At 39.3% G+C, this 18,838-nt stretch overlaps 3 protein-coding genes across 4 annotated transcripts; 2 read left to right on the top strand and 1 right to left on the bottom strand.

The window, feature by feature from the left end:
* Nucleotides 1-550: 550 nt before the first annotated feature.
* On the top strand, nucleotides 551-7,097 carry LOC144715132 (uncharacterized). Of its 2 annotated transcripts, XM_078590028.1 has the most exons (6): nucleotides 551-840; nucleotides 2,003-2,303; nucleotides 3,298-3,456; nucleotides 3,848-4,143; nucleotides 6,428-6,675; nucleotides 6,918-7,097. In XM_078590028.1, exons 1-5 carry the CDS (start codon nucleotides 640-642, stop codon nucleotides 6,662-6,664), a joined length of 1,194 nt encoding a protein of 397 aa, XP_078446154.1. In that variant the 5' UTR covers nucleotides 551-639; the 3' UTR covers nucleotides 6,665-6,675; nucleotides 6,918-7,097. The 2 variants fall into 2 exon arrangements, with proteins under 2 accessions (XP_078446154.1, XP_078446153.1); XM_078590027.1 differs by lacking the exon at nucleotides 6,918-7,097 and having other exon boundaries at nucleotides 6,428-6,827.
* A 2,739-nt stretch (nucleotides 7,098-9,836) lies between these two features.
* On the bottom strand, nucleotides 9,837-10,654 carry TIM23-2 (translocase inner membrane subunit 23-2). Its single transcript, XM_078589992.1, has one exon. It carries the CDS (start codon nucleotides 10,505-10,507, stop codon nucleotides 9,926-9,928), a length of 582 nt encoding a protein of 193 aa, XP_078446118.1. The 5' UTR covers nucleotides 10,508-10,654; the 3' UTR covers nucleotides 9,837-9,925.
* A 6,763-nt stretch (nucleotides 10,655-17,417) lies between these two features.
* LOC144715176 (early nodulin-like protein 8) lies at nucleotides 17,418-18,214 on the top strand. The gene is made up of 2 exons (XM_078590080.1): nucleotides 17,418-17,694; nucleotides 17,762-18,214. The coding sequence occupies exons 1-2, from the start codon at nucleotides 17,499-17,501 to the stop codon at nucleotides 18,127-18,129; spliced, it is 564 nt and encodes a 187-aa protein (XP_078446206.1). The 5' UTR covers nucleotides 17,418-17,498; the 3' UTR covers nucleotides 18,130-18,214.
* Nucleotides 18,215-18,838: the final 624 nt, after the last annotated feature.

Raw genomic sequence — 18,838 nt, 5'->3', positions numbered from 1 at the left:
ATCGGAATCCGATATCCAACATCGATATCCGATGTCGTCATCCTCTCCCCTGAGACAGAGGCGGATGACGACATCAAGACGGATATCGATTTTAAGTATCGGCACTATAGCAACCGATATCCGATACCAATATCCGATATCCGGGTATCGAAAAAGCGGATACCGGCAATTCCCTTTCCGGTATCCGATACAGCATCTGTCCCGATACCGTCATCCGGTACCGGTATCGGGACGGACGAACACTAGCCAAGACCTTCACCCTCTTTGGCTTGGAGATATGAAGAAAAGTTACAATTCCTGGAAGCTCCTCAAGAAAACCTTAGAATTTTCATTACTTCCAAGGAAAAATATAAAAAATAGTTCATCAACTCTGTTCTTCCAGCCTCACATATTTTTTTCATGCACCATGCAAAACCATAGAATAAATAGGAACCATGTATTACCTAGTTCTTTCTTCAAGGATAAAACAATAAAACAACATCACACAGTCAATAGAAGACACCTATAAAATAGGAACCGCCATCTCTAAGCTGTTATCTCTCTCTCTCTCTCTCTCTCTCTCTCTCTCTCTCTCTCTCTCTCTCTCTCTCTCTACGCCGTGGGTTCTTCGGGCAGAGTCTAGAGAGAGAGAGGAAGGCCATGGGGACATCGTCAGACTCCTCGAAGGTGGTTCAAGAACTTCTTTTGTACTGCGCGAGCGCCGCGCTGAGTTGTCTGGTATTGTTTGTGGGTCTTCGGCAGCTCGACCCCAATAGGGCAGCGAGCAAGAAGGCTCTCGAACACAAGAAGGAGATAGCCAAACGCCTGGGCCGGCCCTTGATCCAGACGAACCAGTACGAGGTTTGTTTTTCCTCGTTTTGCGATTGCCCATTTGACGAATTATGGGAGTTTTTATTTTTTTGTTTCCGTGTAGCGGTTTGGCCGTTGATGTTTTCTTTTTGATGGTTTGTGAAAATTTATGTTTTTTTTTCTTTTGCTCTGACTTTGAGTGGTTTTAATTAATCCTAACTCATCTCCTCTTAAGACGGTTTCAATTTTCCGACGTTGCTTTATTTTCTTTAAGTTATTCACAGATTTAGGGAGCTCGTTTTGAAAATCTCTGAAGGTTCAGTTTTTTTTTCAGTACTGTTGATTTTCATGGAATTTTTGTCAATTGGGTATCCTCCATTTTTACCCTCCGTGAGGTCCAAATTGACATTGGTTTAAATTGTTGCTTAATTGGTTTCGCCTTACGGCTTATATTACGGGAATTAGTAATTGCCGAAAAGTTCAAAGTAATTGAGAAATTGGAGGACTTTTTTCCGATGAAAAAGAGTGATCTTTGAAAAAGAATTTGCATAGGCAGTCTCTTCGATGTAATATGTGATGGATAAGAATATCATGTGATAGTTCAATTTCTTGAATTTGGTTTTTGAACATGAACCCGCAGTTGACAAAGTTTTTTTGCTATAGGAGAAGTTTACTTGGATGCTGCATTTCTCCTTTAATGCCAAATGTTGATGTTCCTAAAGATTCCAAATTATGTTATTTTGAAAACCCCAGAAAGTTCTGCGTTTATGTATCAGTACTGTTGATTTTTATGCAATAGTTGTCAATTGGGTGTCGAGGAATTTTACCTTTCATGCTGTCCAACTTGAATTTTTTAAAAATGTTTATTTTTTCATGTAGTATAGAAGCCCATATTGATATTCCCGCCATAATGCTGCTTCGATCAATTTTTTATGTTTCATATAATGTAATTATTGCAGTAATATTAATGGAATTGCATAAATATATTGTTTAATCTATGAACCATGTTTTTTTACTTATCATGGACTTTAAGATAATGCCATGTCATTCAAAATCATCGAAATCTAATCCCTGAATTCATTTATGTTTCAACTCAGCTCAGTTTTATTTAATATGCAATCTTGTTGACATCGCTTTTGTTTTAATGATCTATTCCGAAATTTAGGAAATAACTTACCCTCATCTTCTATCTAACGCGTGACATGATGTGCAGGATGTAATTGCGTGCGATGTTATAAATCCTGATCATATTGACGTAGAATTTGACTCTATCGGGGGCCTGGAAGCAATTAAGAGATCTCTATATGAACTGGTCATCCTTCCTTTGCGGAGGCCTGAATTATTTTCTCATGGAAAACTTTTAAGCCCACAAAAGGGTGTCTTGCTTTATGGACCACCAGGAACTGGAAAGACGATGCTTGCGAAAGCGATAGCCAAAGAATCTGGAGCAGTTTTTATAAACGTCAGAGTATCTAACTTGATGAGCAAATGGTTTGGGGACGCTCAAAAACTTGGTAAAGAAATTTCCAAAATTTCCCTTATTTTCTGATCTTTATTTGTCATTGAGAGTTGTGTAACGTTTACATCCATATTACTTTTTTAAAATAAGATATCGTCATCTTACTCTAATTATGTTCCTGAACCAGACTTTTCACAATAATAGGAACTGTGATTTAAGTTATAAAATATAGGAAGGGGATAAAGTAACTTCTTAAGAATTGTGGGGGGGAATTAGAGAATTTTCTTGAGAACGGACAAGGGGAAATAGGAAGAAACTGCCACTGACACATCCATTATCTCTAAAAGTATTTTGTTTACCCATGCCATTGATATGGCCAAACCGGCAGTTTTCCTATGTGAGAAGGGGTAAAACCTCCAAAATTTTTGGCCGGGACCTCAGACCCACACCCAGAAGGGGAGCTCTGGTTTTGACCCCATGCTAACTGACTGTGCAGTTGGATCTGCAGCGGGCATATCCAGATGCCTCGATAAGGTGCTTCGGTAGTTGCCATACCTAACAGAACCCTAAAACAGAAGAATTAGGTATCTATCCGTAGATGATGTAAGCAAAGGACAATCACAGGGAAGTCAATCGTAGATTAGGTGATGATTAGTCATGAGGTGAGCTGGCTAAAGATCTGGTGAGGCGATTGCAGGGACAAGGATCACAGGATGGTCAAGGGTAAAGGGACAAAGAGAGAAATTCCTAAGATTGGTCGATCAAAGATGTGACTTTCTTCATTCTTAACTGTTCTCCTGAGGGAGGGGCTATACATATTTAAAGGGGAACAAGAAATTACACTAGCGACAAAAGACGAAAATACCCCTACTCATCTCAAGTGCCTCAGAAACTACCTTAAAGCTTATATGTGTCGTCAATATGAAATAAGCAATTCGAAACAGAATTTAGAAGTCTTATTGACACCCGGATTGGTGACATTTACTTCTGCATATGTAATGCGTTATTCATTTTTTATCTTATAACCAGAGAAACGCACTTGTCTGCAGTTACGGCAGTTTTCACCTTGGCCTACAAGCTCCAGCCTGCTATCATATTCATAGATGAAGTCGATAGTTTCCTGGGTCAGCGTCGGACTACAGACCATGAAGCCATGACCAATATGAAAACAGAATTCATGTCACTGTGGGACGGATTTACCACTGACCGTAAGTTGTGTTTCCATTTCTATTCATATGCTTTGACTAAATTTGTGCAGCAATGACAATATAATCTTAGAAAACTTATAGTAATGTCCTAATCATCCTCAGAGGAATCATCTTTCTCTACTTTTTGGGAGGACAATAGAAATAACCCTCAATTCTTCCAAGATCTCGAATTCTTATTTTTGGGCTGCAGGTCTAGTCGAATGGATCTACTGTCCACAATAGGCAACTATAGTTTCTCTCTATTAAGAGTAAAATGTAATGTGACTGTATTTTCCGTGCAAAACCTTGTTCGACTGATGGGTCAGGCATAAACACTGTCCATTTATTCATACTTTATAAAATCATAATAATACCATTATTATTGGTTTATATTTTGTCGCTTTTCCTGCAGAAAACGCCCGGGTCATGGTTTTAGCAGCCACGAATCGTCCATCTGAGCTGGATGAGGCAATTCTGAGGCGTCTACCTCAAGCGTTTGAGATCGGAATACCTGATCGTAGTGAGAGGATCAAGATCTTGAAGGTGATTTTGAAGGGAGAGAAAGTGGAAGAAGGCCTTGATTATGATTTCATAGCAAGCATGTGCGAGGGGTTCACTGGATCTGACCTTTTTGAGCTCTGCAAGCAAGCTGCTTATTTCCCCCTCAGGGATTTGTTGCAAGATGAGAAACAAGGCAAGAAATCCATGGTGAGTGGCCGCCTTTCTTTTTTCCTTGATAATTTTGGGTCTTTTTTTAGTGTTTTTCTTCGTTTATAACTATTTGTGAAGTCAATCATGCTGCTTAGAAAGACATTTTTTCTGCGGATGAGTTTAGAAGACCAATTTACTTCAGACATAGTTACGCGTTCAAAATAATCCAATATGATTCTTGGCTTGACTTCGACATAATTCTAATAATATTCACCAATTTTGGCTTTTTGAAATCGGTGATCTATTTTACAGTGTTTAAAGTTTATGCCGAACGTAATTACTAGAATTTCTGCAAATTTGACGTTTCATCTTTTTTAATTTCTTCTCTGTTTCTTTGTTTCTTTCCATCTCATTAAAACTAGTTTTAAGGTATTAAATTTTATTTTTCACAATTTCGTGTTTTTACAAAGTATTTTCATTCGCAATGGTCAAGGTAAACTCTAGAGATCATCAAACGGCTTTCTCTAAAGTTATCATTTGCAGTGCGCAAATTTTATTTTAGAAATGATGTACAAAATTTGAGGGTTTTGCTCTGAGCCGTCTCCCTCACACCCACATGCGCGAAGATTAATTATCCTCAATTGACTTGTCTCAGTGACCTTTTTTCAATGTTAAGCTTCAAAGTAATGTCCTTCGGACCTTTTCTTAAATTTCAACATTTTCAGTTGTGAGCTTTCTCCTATTTAATCAGGCGTTTAAATAATCCACGTTGTAACTTTTAAAGTTGATTTTTTGCATGACTAGACGAATTTGAAAATTTTGAGTCATGTGCTCTCTCTCTCTTTATAGATTTATTATAAACAAGTAATTTGATTTACACCTAATTGGCGTTCCATATTAGACATTACTCTTGAATTCTCTAAATATCGGTTCTTAAGCTTGAGTTTTCTCTCTCACGCCCTGTTCCCTTCATTGATCTACCTTTGATATTTTATTTAACGCAACGTTCAAAGTATATTTCAGACATATTGGACGAATCTCTCCAATTTTGCGTTTTACGTTCTCGCTCGCATCACTCTCTTGCACTATTTGTCTTTAGATTTTCGGACTAATTCATGTTTAACAAAATTAGGCTTCAAAATTTTGGCTTAGCGAGGCAATTTTGTTTTAAAATTTGCCGCCTTGAGTTCTGTGCGTTCTCTATCGTATTATTTTCTGCCCCTCTTAACTTATCTGATTTTAAATACTACACTGATTTTATCCACAGATGCATCCAGAGAGATCTCTTTGCAGTGCTCGAATTTATTTATTTCATCATGGACTATCTTTATAAATTGAACGATTCTATTTCTCTCTTTATGAATGGGGATCAAGAAGCTATCCGTTAGGTGTTCAAAGAAACCGCTTTGGCAATACTCAAAAATTAATTCACTCAAACATTTCTCAGAAAATTGCGATTAATGCTCCGTGCTCTCATCCTTTCGGTGTCTTTCTTTATGTATCCAGTTTAAGAGAATAATTTTTGACGCCTATCGTTTTGCTCTCTCTCTTGAAGTGTATAATTATACCCTTATCTACGCCTTCAAAGCAATTGCTTCAGCAATTTTCGAAACAGTTCAATTTCTGAAAATTTTATTCTCTCTCCCCCAACTTATACCTCCGACCCACCGTCTATTTCTAATGAATAAGTCGATACAACTTTGGACTTTTGGGTTTCATTCGTCTCTCTTCTTGTACGTCCGATTCACCGAGCATTTCTGACGTTACGGTCAATTTACGGGCTTTTATTCATTTCTCAACTTGTACATCGATCCGCAGTTCTTATGCAATGGTTAGCTTTATAAGTTTTCGGTCTCATTCATCTCTCTCTACTTGTTCCTCTGATTTAATATCAATTTCTTCTTCTGAAATGGTTAGCGTTTGAACTTTAATGGTTTTATTCATCTGATCCACAATCCATTTATTCTTGTGAAATGGTTTACTTTTGAACTTGAACGGTTTTATTCATCTTTCCCTCTAATACTTGCACGTCTGACCCACAATCCATTTCTTCTTGTGAAATGGTTAGCTTTTGAACTTGAATGGTTTTATTCATCTTTCCTTCTATACTTGCACATCTGATCCATAATGCATTTCTTCTTGTGAAATGGTTAGCTTTTGAACTTTTGGGTTTTTAACGTTCTCTCTCTCTACTTGTACCTTCTGATATAATGTCAATTTCTTCTTCTGAAATGGTTAGCTTTTGAACTTTTGGGTTCTATATGCTCCCTCTTTAATTATACAGTCAATTTTTCTTAATCTCTCTCTCCTAACATGTACTCCTATACTTATATGGATGCAGACACCAAGGGCGCTATTGCAGAAGGATTTAGAGAGGGCCCTGTTGGCTTCGAGGAGGAGCAAGGCGGCGACGAGCGAGTACCAGTTCGGGTCGCCTTCATCTCGTTACGGCGACGATGAAGGCCAGTTAGCACAGAACACTTTCTCTGAAATCTGCAAGCTTATGTCCCGCATCGTTACCGTCCAACCGCCCGCCGCCCCCGCCGCTCCCCCGCCTCCGGACTCCGACGACCAATGATCAATTCCCTGGTGAGTCCTACAGAATTTTGCTTTTTCTTTGTGCCTCTTTCTTATGACTGGATCCTGTAAATTTATTGAAATGATGGATGCGCTCATCTGCACTGAAAATCTTCAGAAATATTCTTGTTTTCTTATTGGAAATTTCAAGTATTTGTGAGTTGTGATTATAGTGCAGGACGGGGTGATTTTTTCGTCCCGGTACGATTTTGTCCTAAGATACGGACGAATTTTGAGATGAAAATTTGTCCCAGGGACCACCGGACCGGACGGTTTTCTTCCCATGGGGCGGGAAAACTGCCCCTCTGGAAGACTCGGACGTTGGACGGACAAATCTGGACGGAAATCCACTGGATTCACATCCGACGGTTGAGATGTAGCTACGTGGCCTTGCAATGAAAATTTGCATCAAAGTCCCTGTTTTTTTTCATGCCCACGCCGCTCAGAAATAATTGTACATATGGCCCTTTGCATTCTCTCTCCTCCGTAATTCCCTAAAAACTAAGAAAAATCTACATTAATATATTAAATATATAAAATGGGTTTTTTCATCCGGGACGAGGGATGGGGCGAAAATTCGTCCCAGGAGGAGTGGACGTGAACCGTCGGGCAAAAATTCGTCCCATCCTTCGTCCCTGCACTGAATCTGGACGTTGAACGCGACGAAATTCGTCCCGTCCCGTCCATCGTCCACATCCGGGACAATCCGGAACTATAGTTGTGATGGAGTTTGGGAACCATTTGGTCTATGTATGCATTGTGCACCAATATCTTTTGATTTGACTGTTTGGCAGACACTTTGTGGTTCATGCTGGCACAAGCTGTAAATTTATAGCGTTAGTTGTGGCTGGTCGATTCAATCAGAGAAGATGATCGCCCTTCATATGGTAAATGGAAGCAACACAAAAAATTAAAGCATTCATAGACTGGGTTTGAAGGTTATCAGTTAATTTGTGATAATAATCTCACTTTTATACTAAAGAAGGGCAACTAATATTATCATAAGAAAACCTTGATCTGGCCAAAACTGTTACCTAAAATTCCTAATCCGAACCTGTAGCCAATCAAAGATTGTCATCACAATTGTACGCAAGAAATCTTACAGATTTCTTGAATATTTTAAAGAAATATTTCCTAGTGTAACTCATTATAGGAAGAATGATAATTCGAGAATCACGATAACAGAAAAAACTAGAAATTTCACAAATGAAATTCTATTCACATGAGATTTCAGCAAGACAAGCACATCCCCAAGGCATGAACATAAATCCAAAACTCAGAATTTTATCATCCCATATTCAGAGAAGATCTGTTCATCTGTTCATCGCATTATAAAATCAGAATGAGATATATATCGTCACATTATAAGCAACTGTTCATCGCATTTTCAGCGAACCTCCCTTTTTTCTTCCTAAAATCGAGTCCTCGCTGTTTCTCACTCTAGTAACGAAGGGATACAAAAACACAGGATAAGATCAAACAGAGACTTCCCGGAGGAAGAGAGAGAAACAAATCCGTGGATATAAAGATTTCGAAGAAATATTTAGAAAGATGTTACTTTTAGAAAGGTGGAACATCTCATTATACGTTACAACGTTTAGAACCCAAAACACGAAAGACTGAAACTTTTGGAAGATTCAATCGACCAAAATAGAGGAAAGATTATTGAAAGATGCAGAGCATCTCATACCCAAAAATCCAAAAACACAGATTTCTACGCTGAAATGGACAAAAAAAAAGGAAGAACGATAATGCGAACAGTTTGGCTTCTGCAGTTATCTAAAGCTACGAAATCACTCATTTTGACTAGGTGAGAGACCAAAAGATTGGCGCAGACAGCACACAAGAACAGAACCTTCATGTATAACGGGTACCAAACCCTAGAGTGGAACATATATTTTGGCCACCAGAAAATGCAGATATTTCTCTCAAAAGCATAAGAAAATGAGCGATTGGAATCCTGATCGCCATGAACGTGACAGAAAATCCCACACCAAAAAACCCATGAACAACCCAAGATTTAGAAGATCAAACACAAAAGAAAGACAAAAGGGAAAGATGCACGGGCCAATATCATCAGATCTACCATAAACAGAGGAACAAAAATCAGGAGAATAATTTGGGGATAGTCCAAATCTACGAAAGTGCTCATTTTAACCTGTAGAGAGAATTTAAAAAACGGTTCACACAACATCTTTCACATATAATGGGTATGATAAACAGCTTGAAAAGGAAAACAGAAGGATAAGTGATTCAGCACGCAGATAATTCTCTCAAAAGGACAAGATCAGAGAGACCAAGAACAGGAACCATAATCGCCTTTCAAAAGACAGAAAAAATCCCACACCAAAAAACCCAAGAACATCCCAAGATTTAGACGCTCAAACACATAAGACAGACAAAAAAGAAAGATTCACAGGTTAATATTATTAAATTAGGTAATTTGGGGATAGTCTAAATCTACGAAATTGCTCACTTTAACCTGTAGAGAATAAAAAAAAACGGTTCACACAACTTTCACATATAATGGGTACGATAAACAGCTCGAAAAGGAAAACAGAAGGATCAGTGATTCAGAACGAGATATTTTCTCAAAAGCATAAGAACAAGATCAGAGATATCCAGAAGAGGAACCGTGATCGTCATTAAAAAGAAAGAAAATCCCACTCCGAAACAACACATGAACGTCCCAAGATTTATAAATTAAAACACAGAAGACAAACAAAAAAAGAAAGATTCACGGGATAATACAATCAGATTAAGTGAATAATTCGGCGCTGATCTAAAGCTAAGAAATTGCTCACTTTAACCTGTAGAGAGACCAAAAAAATGGCGCACACAAGATCCTCCATATATAATGGGTATGCTAGAAGGCGGCTCGAAAAGGAAAAGCAAAAGGATCAGTGATCCAGAACGCAGATACTTCTCTCAAAAGCATAAGAACAAGATCAGAGAGATCAAGAACAGATAATTTTACTTAGATCGGGAACCATGATCATAAAAAATCCCACACCAAAAAGCCCAAGAATATCCCAAAATTAAACAGCTCGAACACAAAAAACAAACAAAAAAAGAAAGATTCACGGGATAATACAATCAGATTAAGCGAATAATTTGGCGCTGATCTAAAGCTAAGAAATTGCTCACTTTAACCTGTAGAGAGACCAAAAAAATGGCGCACACAAGATCCTCCATATATAATGGGTATGATAGAAGGCGGCTCGAAAAGGAAAACACAAGGATCATCGATTCAGAACAAACCCTAGATGGGCACATATCTCTTGGCCACCTGCTTCGCCGCGACGGCGGCGCCGACGACGAGCCCGCCGAGAGCCCCGGCCACGGCCGCCGACCTCGGCCCCGACGCCGCCTTGAACAGCACTCCAGTCCCCAGCCCCGCCACCACGCTGTTCACCCAATCATCATCATCCCTCGCCATGACCATCCCGCTCTCCAGCCCGGCGTACATCAATCCAATCACCCCGAGCCGATTCCCAATCCGCCGACCGGCCTGCCCCGACGAGTTCAGCACCCTGTTGACCCTCAGCTTCAAAGAATCCCCCTTCTCCGCCGATCGAACAGCCTCAATCAAACCCTTCGAGGCCCCGGCGATCGATCCGGAGAGGTACCCGCAGCCGGTGTAGTAGGTGAGATTCTCCCCCCAGGATCGCCGCTGCGCGATCGATTCTTCCTGGAAGAGGAACTCCGGCGCGGTCGGCAGATTGTAGATCGTCTGGTACGGGATTTGCAGGTCTTTGTAGGGATTGTACTGCCGAACGCCGATTTCTTGTTCTGATCCGCTTCGCTTGTCCTTGTCCGCGGTCCAGCTTCCTGCCGCCGCCATGGCCGCTTCTCCCCCTCTCCTCTCCCTCTCTCTCTCTCTCTAGAAACCTCCCTTTCTCTCTCTTCTGCGCGCAGACGAGGGCTTCGAAGCTTCCGGAGAAGACGACGGCGGAAGGAGGGGGAAAGACCAGGGCAACGTGCTGGGCACGTGCCTCCTAGGTTTTTATAGCCGCTCGCACGTGCGGGGGTTATCAGCCATTCCCTCTGGTATTTTGTTAAATTTTATTTTATTTTCTTTGCATTGGTCAATGTGGGCTGGTTTTGGGCCAGAAAGTAGGGTTGGACAGTCCCCATCTCTCGTAGAGCTTCTCGTCGAACTGCTTAAACCTTACATAAAGTTATAGTGCAGGGACGCGGACGGGACGATTTTTTCATCCCGGGACGAAAAAATCATCTCGTCCAAAGATACAGACAAATTTTGGGACTAAAATTCGTCCGGGGGACCACCGGACAGGACGGTTTTCGTCCCATGGGATGAAAAACCCGTCCGTCTGGAGGTCTTGGACGTTGGACGGACGAATCTGGACGGAAAACTGCCGGATTCACATCCGCCGGTTGAGATGTAGCCACGTGGTCTCGTAATGACAATTTTGCATCAAAGTCCATTTTTTTTACGTGCGTGCAAACAGACACCGCTCCGAAATAATTGTACATATGGCCCTTCGAGTTCTCTCTCCTCCGCAATTCCCTAAAAACTTAGAAAAAACTATATTAATATATTAAAAATATAAATGGGTTTTCTTCGTCTGGGACGAGGGGCGGTACGAAAATTCATCCCAGGAGGACTGGACAGGACAAAATTCATCCCGGGAGGACTGGACGGGACGCTTTTCTAACAGTGAGACGAAAATTTGTCCCGTCCTTCGTCCACGCACTGAATCCAGACGTCAGACGGGACAAATTTGTCCCGTCTCATCCATCGTCCATGTCCGGGACGATCCGGAACTATACCTAAAGTTTGGTCCAATCTTAATCTATAGCAAAATAAGATGTTAAGTCCATCTTGGAAAAAAGAATTTCCTGTTACAAGGGGTTGCACTACTCGCGACTGGAGAAGGTCACGATTCTGTTGCTGTCCAGTTTTAGCAATAGTGTAGACCTAGAGCTGAAGTTTGGTTTGGTCTCAGTCTTGGACTTGTCAGATTTTCAAATGACTGTCAAAGACAAAGTTAAAATGTCAATGTGCAAGCATATGAGCTCAAAGTCAACATTATGAGATAATATACAATCATTAATGCAATAAATCAAATAACATATAGACATGAGATTGATGAGCTGAAAAAAATTTCAAGAAAATAGGCAAAATTTTGGATATTGAAATATTTTCCAACCTCATGGAATAACTGAAACTTCCATCGTTGTTCAAACATTGTTCCAATGTCGAACATAGGCTTCATCAGTAATATCATTCCAAATTCTCATTCATCGTGGTGCATGCACTGTTAAGCTACCTTATTCATTCAGTGCTAGTTGGTACTTATGAGACACCTTGATGATGATTCTCTAATGCATCAATTTGAATACGAGTAACAGTTTATACGCTATCAAAATAGTAGATTTTGCTATCACATGTGATTGTGAAACAGTATTAGTAACCTCACGAAAATGTAGAAGTCATTCTGAAAACATTTTCAAGAGATCTCACTCTTTAGACATGATGAAACAGTTCGTTGTATTTGTATTGCCATAATCACTCGCCATTTTGTCAAATACTTTCCTTTTTCCCAAGCTGCTTTAAGCATATCGTTTGTAGAGTTCCACTTGGTGGGAACGTCTTCAATGAGTTAATATGTATTTTTCATGCCCAAATCACAACATAAATTTCGATACTTCGACCAAGCACTGTGCTCACTCCAAAGTCAGATGCTCACTCCAAAGTCGGATTCTAATTTGAAGTTTGTAGCACCGGTGCTTTCAAAAGAACCTCCTTAATCTGAATAAAAGCTTCCCTCTCTACGTTGTTAATAACAACATTGGTACCTTTAACTAATAGATTGGTCAAGCTTTTAGACAATTTAGCAAAGTCTTTAATTGATTGTCTATAGAAGCCCATGTTACCCTCTTACTTCCTTGGTGTTGGTGGGAAGTGGAAGGTTGTGGATCACCTCCACCTTTGATTCTCCACATATAATCCATGATTTATTTCTAGATGCCCTAAATTATTCTCTCTTCTATCATGAAATGGGACATTTTCCAACTGAAGCTCAATCTTCTCTCCACGCATATTTGTAAAACATTCTCTAAATTAGCCAAGTATACATAAAAATTATGGCAAGAATGGAAAATTGCGCCATAAAAATTTATAAAGAATCTCTCAGCAATTACGATAACAAGGAAGACATGCATATTTGAAATGTACATTTTTGTACATCTCGTCGTATAAAGGATGGGTATTCTACTGGAATGTATTTTTTGGAGTCCATGAGCAGATTTTCCTTCGCTCATGCTGATGAAAAGACAAAGATTTTATTTTCTTGTTAGAGCTAGTCTAACTTTTATCTCTGGGGTTCCAAAATTTTTGACCCCATTGGTTGGATCTATTAATGGCCATAACATATTCATACAAAGGCCAATCAACTTCCACATGATCGATGCTAGAACAATAGTGACATCGTGAAATGTCTCAGAGAGAAGGACGGGGTGAATCATGAGAGCTCAAGTTATGTAGGAGTTTAGTTAAATCAGAAAGTGATCTTACTAAAAGTTCAATTCCCAAATCATGCTCAACTGCACTCACATCTATCATCCCACCAATTCTAGTGTATGGATTTCTTCTATGATAGTTGAGACAAGTGTAATATGCATCATTATCTAAAAATGTATCTAATAATTCAAGAGCTTTGTCCAAGTATTTATGCATAACTATACCTTTGCTTTTGGCATCAATCATCTTCAAGGCTTGATCTATCAAATCTGCATACAATTTTTGGACGATGTCGCATTCCTCCATTCCATGGCGAGGACATTTCCTAGTTAATTCATTCAATTTTCTCGTGATCACTTAGAAATTCATTAAGACCTTGATAAAATTATCATATTACTCTTCAATTTCTTTCATTTTACCCAACGGAATAGTATTTTTCAATAACTTAGTTTACATATTTTCTCAATAATGATGTAAAAAAAATTTATATTTGTGTTAAAGATTTAAAGGAAATAATATAATCTTATGAGATCATTAATAACATTATAAAAATGAAACTTCTGCCAAATGAGAGAGAAATCTTCTACATGTTTTTATGGTTCCTCTTAATATAAACCACTAAAGTTAGAGAGATGCTGAATCATATGATGATTTTTCAAAAAATTGTATCCCTCGTCAATAGGAGCATTGATTTTATTGAGAGACTCATACATTAAAGGAGCTGAATACTTAGTCAATCTTTGACTTCTATTTACTGTCCCTACATTTTCATTTATTGCATAATTTTCAGCATGATCATTTGTATTTTATTATTTGAATTTTCTTCTCTATGTGAGAGAGGAAAAGAGTGAGAGAGTAAGAAATATTGAGAGACTAATAATGCGATAGGAACTAGGGAGCGAGAAAGATAGTGAGAGAGATAGAGTGAAAAAGTGAGGGAGTGAGAGAGCATTCACTCATAGCTGGTTGCTGAGAACTAGGACTATATAGACACATCAAAATTTTTTGTTCATGCGTTCTGTAAAATATTTTTGGGGTCAAGCATATTAGAATGGTTCAAAGAAACAAAATAATTGGTAGAGAGGGAGAGAACAAGAATTACAGAGTTAGAGTGATAGGGAGGCATTACCTAATTGGACAGAGGCCGCGGCGTGACTGGTGATTGGCAGTGGTAGTGGTGATGGAGGCGGCGGAACAGGATGCAAATGGTTTAACTGCAGCAGTGGTAAAATATCAGCAATGGTGGTGGAATATCAGTTGTAGTGGTATCAAGAAAATCAAAATTCCCCCCTCTCTATCTTAGTAATTAACTAATTATAATTTATGTTTATAAATAATAATAATATTATGATTACAATCTACATTTTTTCCACTTTGACATTAGAACCAAACCGGACTGCAAGTGCAGTCATCCATAAAAATGTTGATTGCTGATCCGTTTGGTACAATATAACCAAACTTCAGTCAGACGGTGATCTTTCCTACATGTGGCCTTGGTTTGATACTCCTTCGTAACTTGCCTTGGCTACAATCAGTCATCACATCACATCCAATAGGTCTTCACTTAGGCTATACCTCACTGCTTCAACCTAAAAGAAACATAGTAGCACATCATGACTAAATGTGTTCAACCTAAAAGAAACATAGTAGCACATCATTATTAAATGTGAAAAGTGGGAAAAAATATCTTAAATAAAGATAATAGTACTACCAAAAAAATCGAAAGATTTTTATTCCTCTTCTGCATCATCCTCTTTGTATTAATCATCAGCCTTATAGGCCCAACATTTCAAAGTATTGAGTATGGATGTGTATGCATATTGTCATTTTCATTTAAAAATGATGATCCCTCGTCTTGTGGAGAAAAGACACTTTGATGGACCACCAGATGCACAAATAAAGAGGAACTGCTTTGCAAGCACCGCAAACCATCTATATTTTATAGGCCTAACTTCACGCCGCCATTTGAATCTGTCATCATGAGGCCAATAAAAGGTTCTTTTAATGTAGTTATCCAATTCATGTCATATAGATCTCTGGGCTATACTTCTCTGGAACCATCAATGCAATCATCGTTTTTTAGTGCTTATCTGTCATAAAATGTGGATCTTCAATAATAAGCTGGTTGGTGAAGTCTGAGAGGTAGGTAATTTGTAAATAAATGGCACAATAGTGTGGATAATCAGAAATTTGGGATCATTGTGGATAAATTCAAGCCTCTTTCTTTGGTTTAACATTGTTGCAAAGTGGAACATAGGTGTCAACTTAAAGTGATATTGGTAATCTATCAACTTCTCCTTCATTGCAGCCTACACATTTTTTAATGAACTTTTTAATCCTTCATTGATGGCTCCAGAGAGAAAAATAGAAGTATAACCCAAAAATCTACACAAGGTTAAGTGGATAAAATGCGGATCTTCAATAATCAGCCAATTAGTTGAAGTCAGAGAGGTACGTAATTTGTTAAGAAATGGCACAATAGTGGGGATGATAAGAAATTTGGGATCATTGGGGATAAATTCAAGCCTCTTTCTTGGGTCTAATGTTGCCGCAAAGTGGAACATAGGTGTCAACTTCAAGTGATATTGGTAATCTACCAACGTCTTGTGCATTGCAGCATACACATTTTGAAAAGACCTTGTTCATTCCATGTTCATTAATACTCCTAGAAAATTGTAAAAAGGATTGTCCAGATCATGAATAAACTATAATTGATTAATCAAATCTGATGTGCCCTAAAAAATAGATATTTTAGTGGTATGTGACTGCAAACAAATGTGTAGCATCACAAAAACCTTCAACTTTATCTATAAACCTTTTCACAGGATCCCACTATTCAGTTACAGCAAAATAACTTATTTTTTGTATACTCAGATAATCGACCACCATATTGTCTCATATATTTTTCTTCTCCCAACCCTTTCAATCATTTCATAGCAAGAAAAAAAATTAGAAAACTTATATATCCTATATATAATAGCAGAATAAGTAACAGCACAGACACCGACCTGAAAAACTTTCGTGTGATTTAGCACATTGCATATCAGTATTTAACAATTGAAAAAAATATTTAAAATAAAGAAGTATGTTTCATATTATTTTTAGTAAATAAATTAAAATTTTGACAAAAAAATCATTGAATCAATGAACAAGTCGAAAGACTACAAGAAACCATATCAGTCATATATAGTCTTCTTGATGAAGACCAAAATTGAAAGATTAAATTGAGAAAATACAGTCAAGATCACCAAAAACACAATGAAGCATATCATAATTATCTTACTGGATTGGACCACTTCGTCATCAATATGATATGACACAAAAAATCAGACTACATTCTGTCTTTTCGATTAACTTATTGATGCCGCTGCAATGCTAAGGAAAAATCCATTTAATTAAGAAAACATATGGCATCAAGTACATTAATTTCACAGACAAAAGGTGTTTTTATCCTTTATGATCATATGAGATAGGGTTATTAAATAGTTTGAGGTGATAGAACCAATTGTCCAATGAAAGACTAATGCTTCATTTTCAGTATTTATACTTAATATCAATGAGTTTGGGACCATATATTTCATTTTTATGATGAATGACTGTAACCAAATAAAAATGACAAGACAAACAAGGAGGATCATCAATGTTCTTAAAGATGGACACAAAAACTAAGTATTACATTCAACAAACATACTCAAGTTTATCAGCAACATAATAATCGAGTTATGGAGATGCTTAAAGCGCACGAAAAATAACATTTAAAGAAAGTAAGAACATTCAAAGGCGTCTCACCGTAAAAAAAAGGACAATTTGAAAAGGACGAAGAGGGGAAATTCAGCAGTGGCACGGCAGCGTGGGTGTCGGTGACAGCTAGGGGGAATCTAACCCCCGTAGAGTACGGGTGTAAGGGAGCGGGAGTCGTGAAGATTAATCTGAAGGCAAGACTTTAGGAGCGTGAAGATTAAGATTCAGGCACGACTTTAGGAGCGTGAAGATTAAGAATCAGGCTAAGTACTTGAACTAAATAATACCCCCGAACCCCGAACCAATGGTCTTGGCTCAGTCTTGTCTGATGAGACTTTCGGTCCAAAATGGCGAACCCTAACCCCAAAGTGGCCCATACCTGGGAGAGACAAAAAACCCTCAAATGTATTTTTTATATAGTTTTTTTGGAATAAAACCAGGCTGGCGCCACGTGGCTCAAAGCATCTGCCAGCTGTCATCACGTGAGACGCCTATAAAATACCCAAACTCCCCCCAAATTCATTCTCTTCCTCCGCTATTCTTCTCGGACTGATCTCTCGGACTGATCTAGAGAGAGAAAGACTGAGCTCTAGAGAGAGAGTGGGCGATGGCGATGGAAGGCGGAGCTCAGCCATGGGGGATCCTTCTCAGCATCGTCCTCCTCTACACCGCCATTGAAGGATCTTCCTCGGTTCAGCACAAGGTCGGAGATCTCGACGCTTGGGGGCCGCCTCCGTCCGGCAAATCGGAGATCTACTCGGCCTGGTCGCAGAGCCGAAGCTTCAAGATCGGCGATTCCCTGAGTAAGAATCGGAGTTGATCTCCGCCTTCTTCTTCTTCCTCGGCGCTAGGTTTAACTCTTGCTATCAGTGTTCTTGTATCCGCCGAGCCAGGACTCGGTTCTACAGGTGACTGCTGCGGCGTTCGAGAGCTGCGCGGTTGACGATCCGATCTGGAAGATGGACGACGGGAACTCGGTCTTCAACATCACCTCCGCCGGCGAGTTCTTGTTCATCAGCGGGATCCCCGCGCGGTGCCAGAGGAAGCAGCAGCTTCGGATCTCTGTTCTCGCCGCCGATGGATCTTCGCCGTCTCCGGGGGGAATTGCGACGGTTGGATCTGTTCCTGCTGTTTTCGGTCCCACTTCGGCGTCCGTGGCCGCGCCGATGGCTACCGGGATCGCCATGGCCGCTTCCTCGTTGCTGCTCGTGCTGTTCTTCCAGGTTCTCGCCCGATGATTTTATCTTCCGCGATGTTTTATTGACGATTCCGAGCATTTAAACTTCGGTGAAGTATAATGCAATTGTTTATTTGTTCGTGTAACGGAGTTCGCCGGGGAGGATGATGATCTCCGCGATGAAATATCTTTGATCGAGGTAGATCTCGTGATGGAGGAAGCCGCGCTCTGCCGATCCGGATGAACAGCATTGTTGATCTAGCAACCGATTTCAAGGGCCGCTGACATAAATCCCTGATGACCAAATTGGCATCACAGTTCTTGAAATTCTACCCCACAATCGAAACAAAGTTTCCGAAAATCTGCAGATCGAGAAAATTTCCAGCAGAATTAGCTGCAGAGAGATGATGAAGATCAAGGTTAAACCTTTTAATTCTCTATCGCTTACATGTTAAATTAAAACCTTAATTTGAGTTTATTAGTGATAGATCATCCGACTTATACAGAGTTTCTACAATTATGTCATTGTTTACTTACCGTTTCCGGTTCTTTTTGCTTTGTTTGATTGTGTATTATTAATTATGGTGCCATGGCCCGAATGACTAGGGTTTGACTTCCCAGTTGGGCCAGGTTTGGTCCAGTCATGTTGACTAGTCAAAATAAATGAATTGTCAAGGACTTATCTTAAAAGGAAAAATGCATTTCAAAGTTATCTATAAAATCCAGCTTGGAAGAAGAAAAGAAGAACAAAAGAAAAAGAGAACAAGAAG

The sequence above is a fragment of the Wolffia australiana genome, chromosome 18, assembly GCF_029677425.1.
Source record: "Wolffia australiana isolate 7733 chromosome 18, ASM2967742v1".
In the NCBI taxonomy this organism is placed as follows: domain Eukaryota; kingdom Viridiplantae; phylum Streptophyta; class Magnoliopsida; order Alismatales; family Araceae; genus Wolffia; species Wolffia australiana.
The sequence above is the reverse complement of the archived record's forward strand: the minus strand, read 5'-3'. Positions and strand labels throughout refer to the sequence as shown.

What these genes read in the sequence shown, in the direction of transcription:
- LOC144715132 (XM_078590028.1), top strand. Translation starts at nt 640, where the DNA reads ATGGGGACATCGTCAGACTCCTCGAAGGTGGTTCAAGAACTTCTTTTG. An exon ending in TGGGGACGCTCAAAAACTTG is followed by an intron (nt 2,304 to 3,297) that starts GTAAAGAAATTT and finishes ACTTGTCTGCAG; the next exon opens with TTACGGCAGTTTTCACCTTG. An exon ending in AACAAGGCAAGAAATCCATG is followed by an intron (nt 4,144 to 6,427) that starts GTGAGTGGCCGC and finishes ATATGGATGCAG; the next exon opens with ACACCAAGGGCGCTATTGCA.
- TIM23-2 (XM_078589992.1), bottom strand. Translation starts at nt 10,507, where the DNA reads ATGGCGGCGGCAGGAAGCTGGACCGCGGACAAGGACAAGCGAAGCGGA.
- LOC144715176 (XM_078590080.1), top strand. Translation starts at nt 17,499, where the DNA reads ATGGCGATGGAAGGCGGAGCTCAGCCATGGGGGATCCTTCTCAGCATC. An exon ending in CAAGATCGGCGATTCCCTGA is followed by an intron (nt 17,695 to 17,761) that starts GTAAGAATCGGA and finishes TCTTGCTATCAG; the next exon opens with TGTTCTTGTATCCGCCGAGC.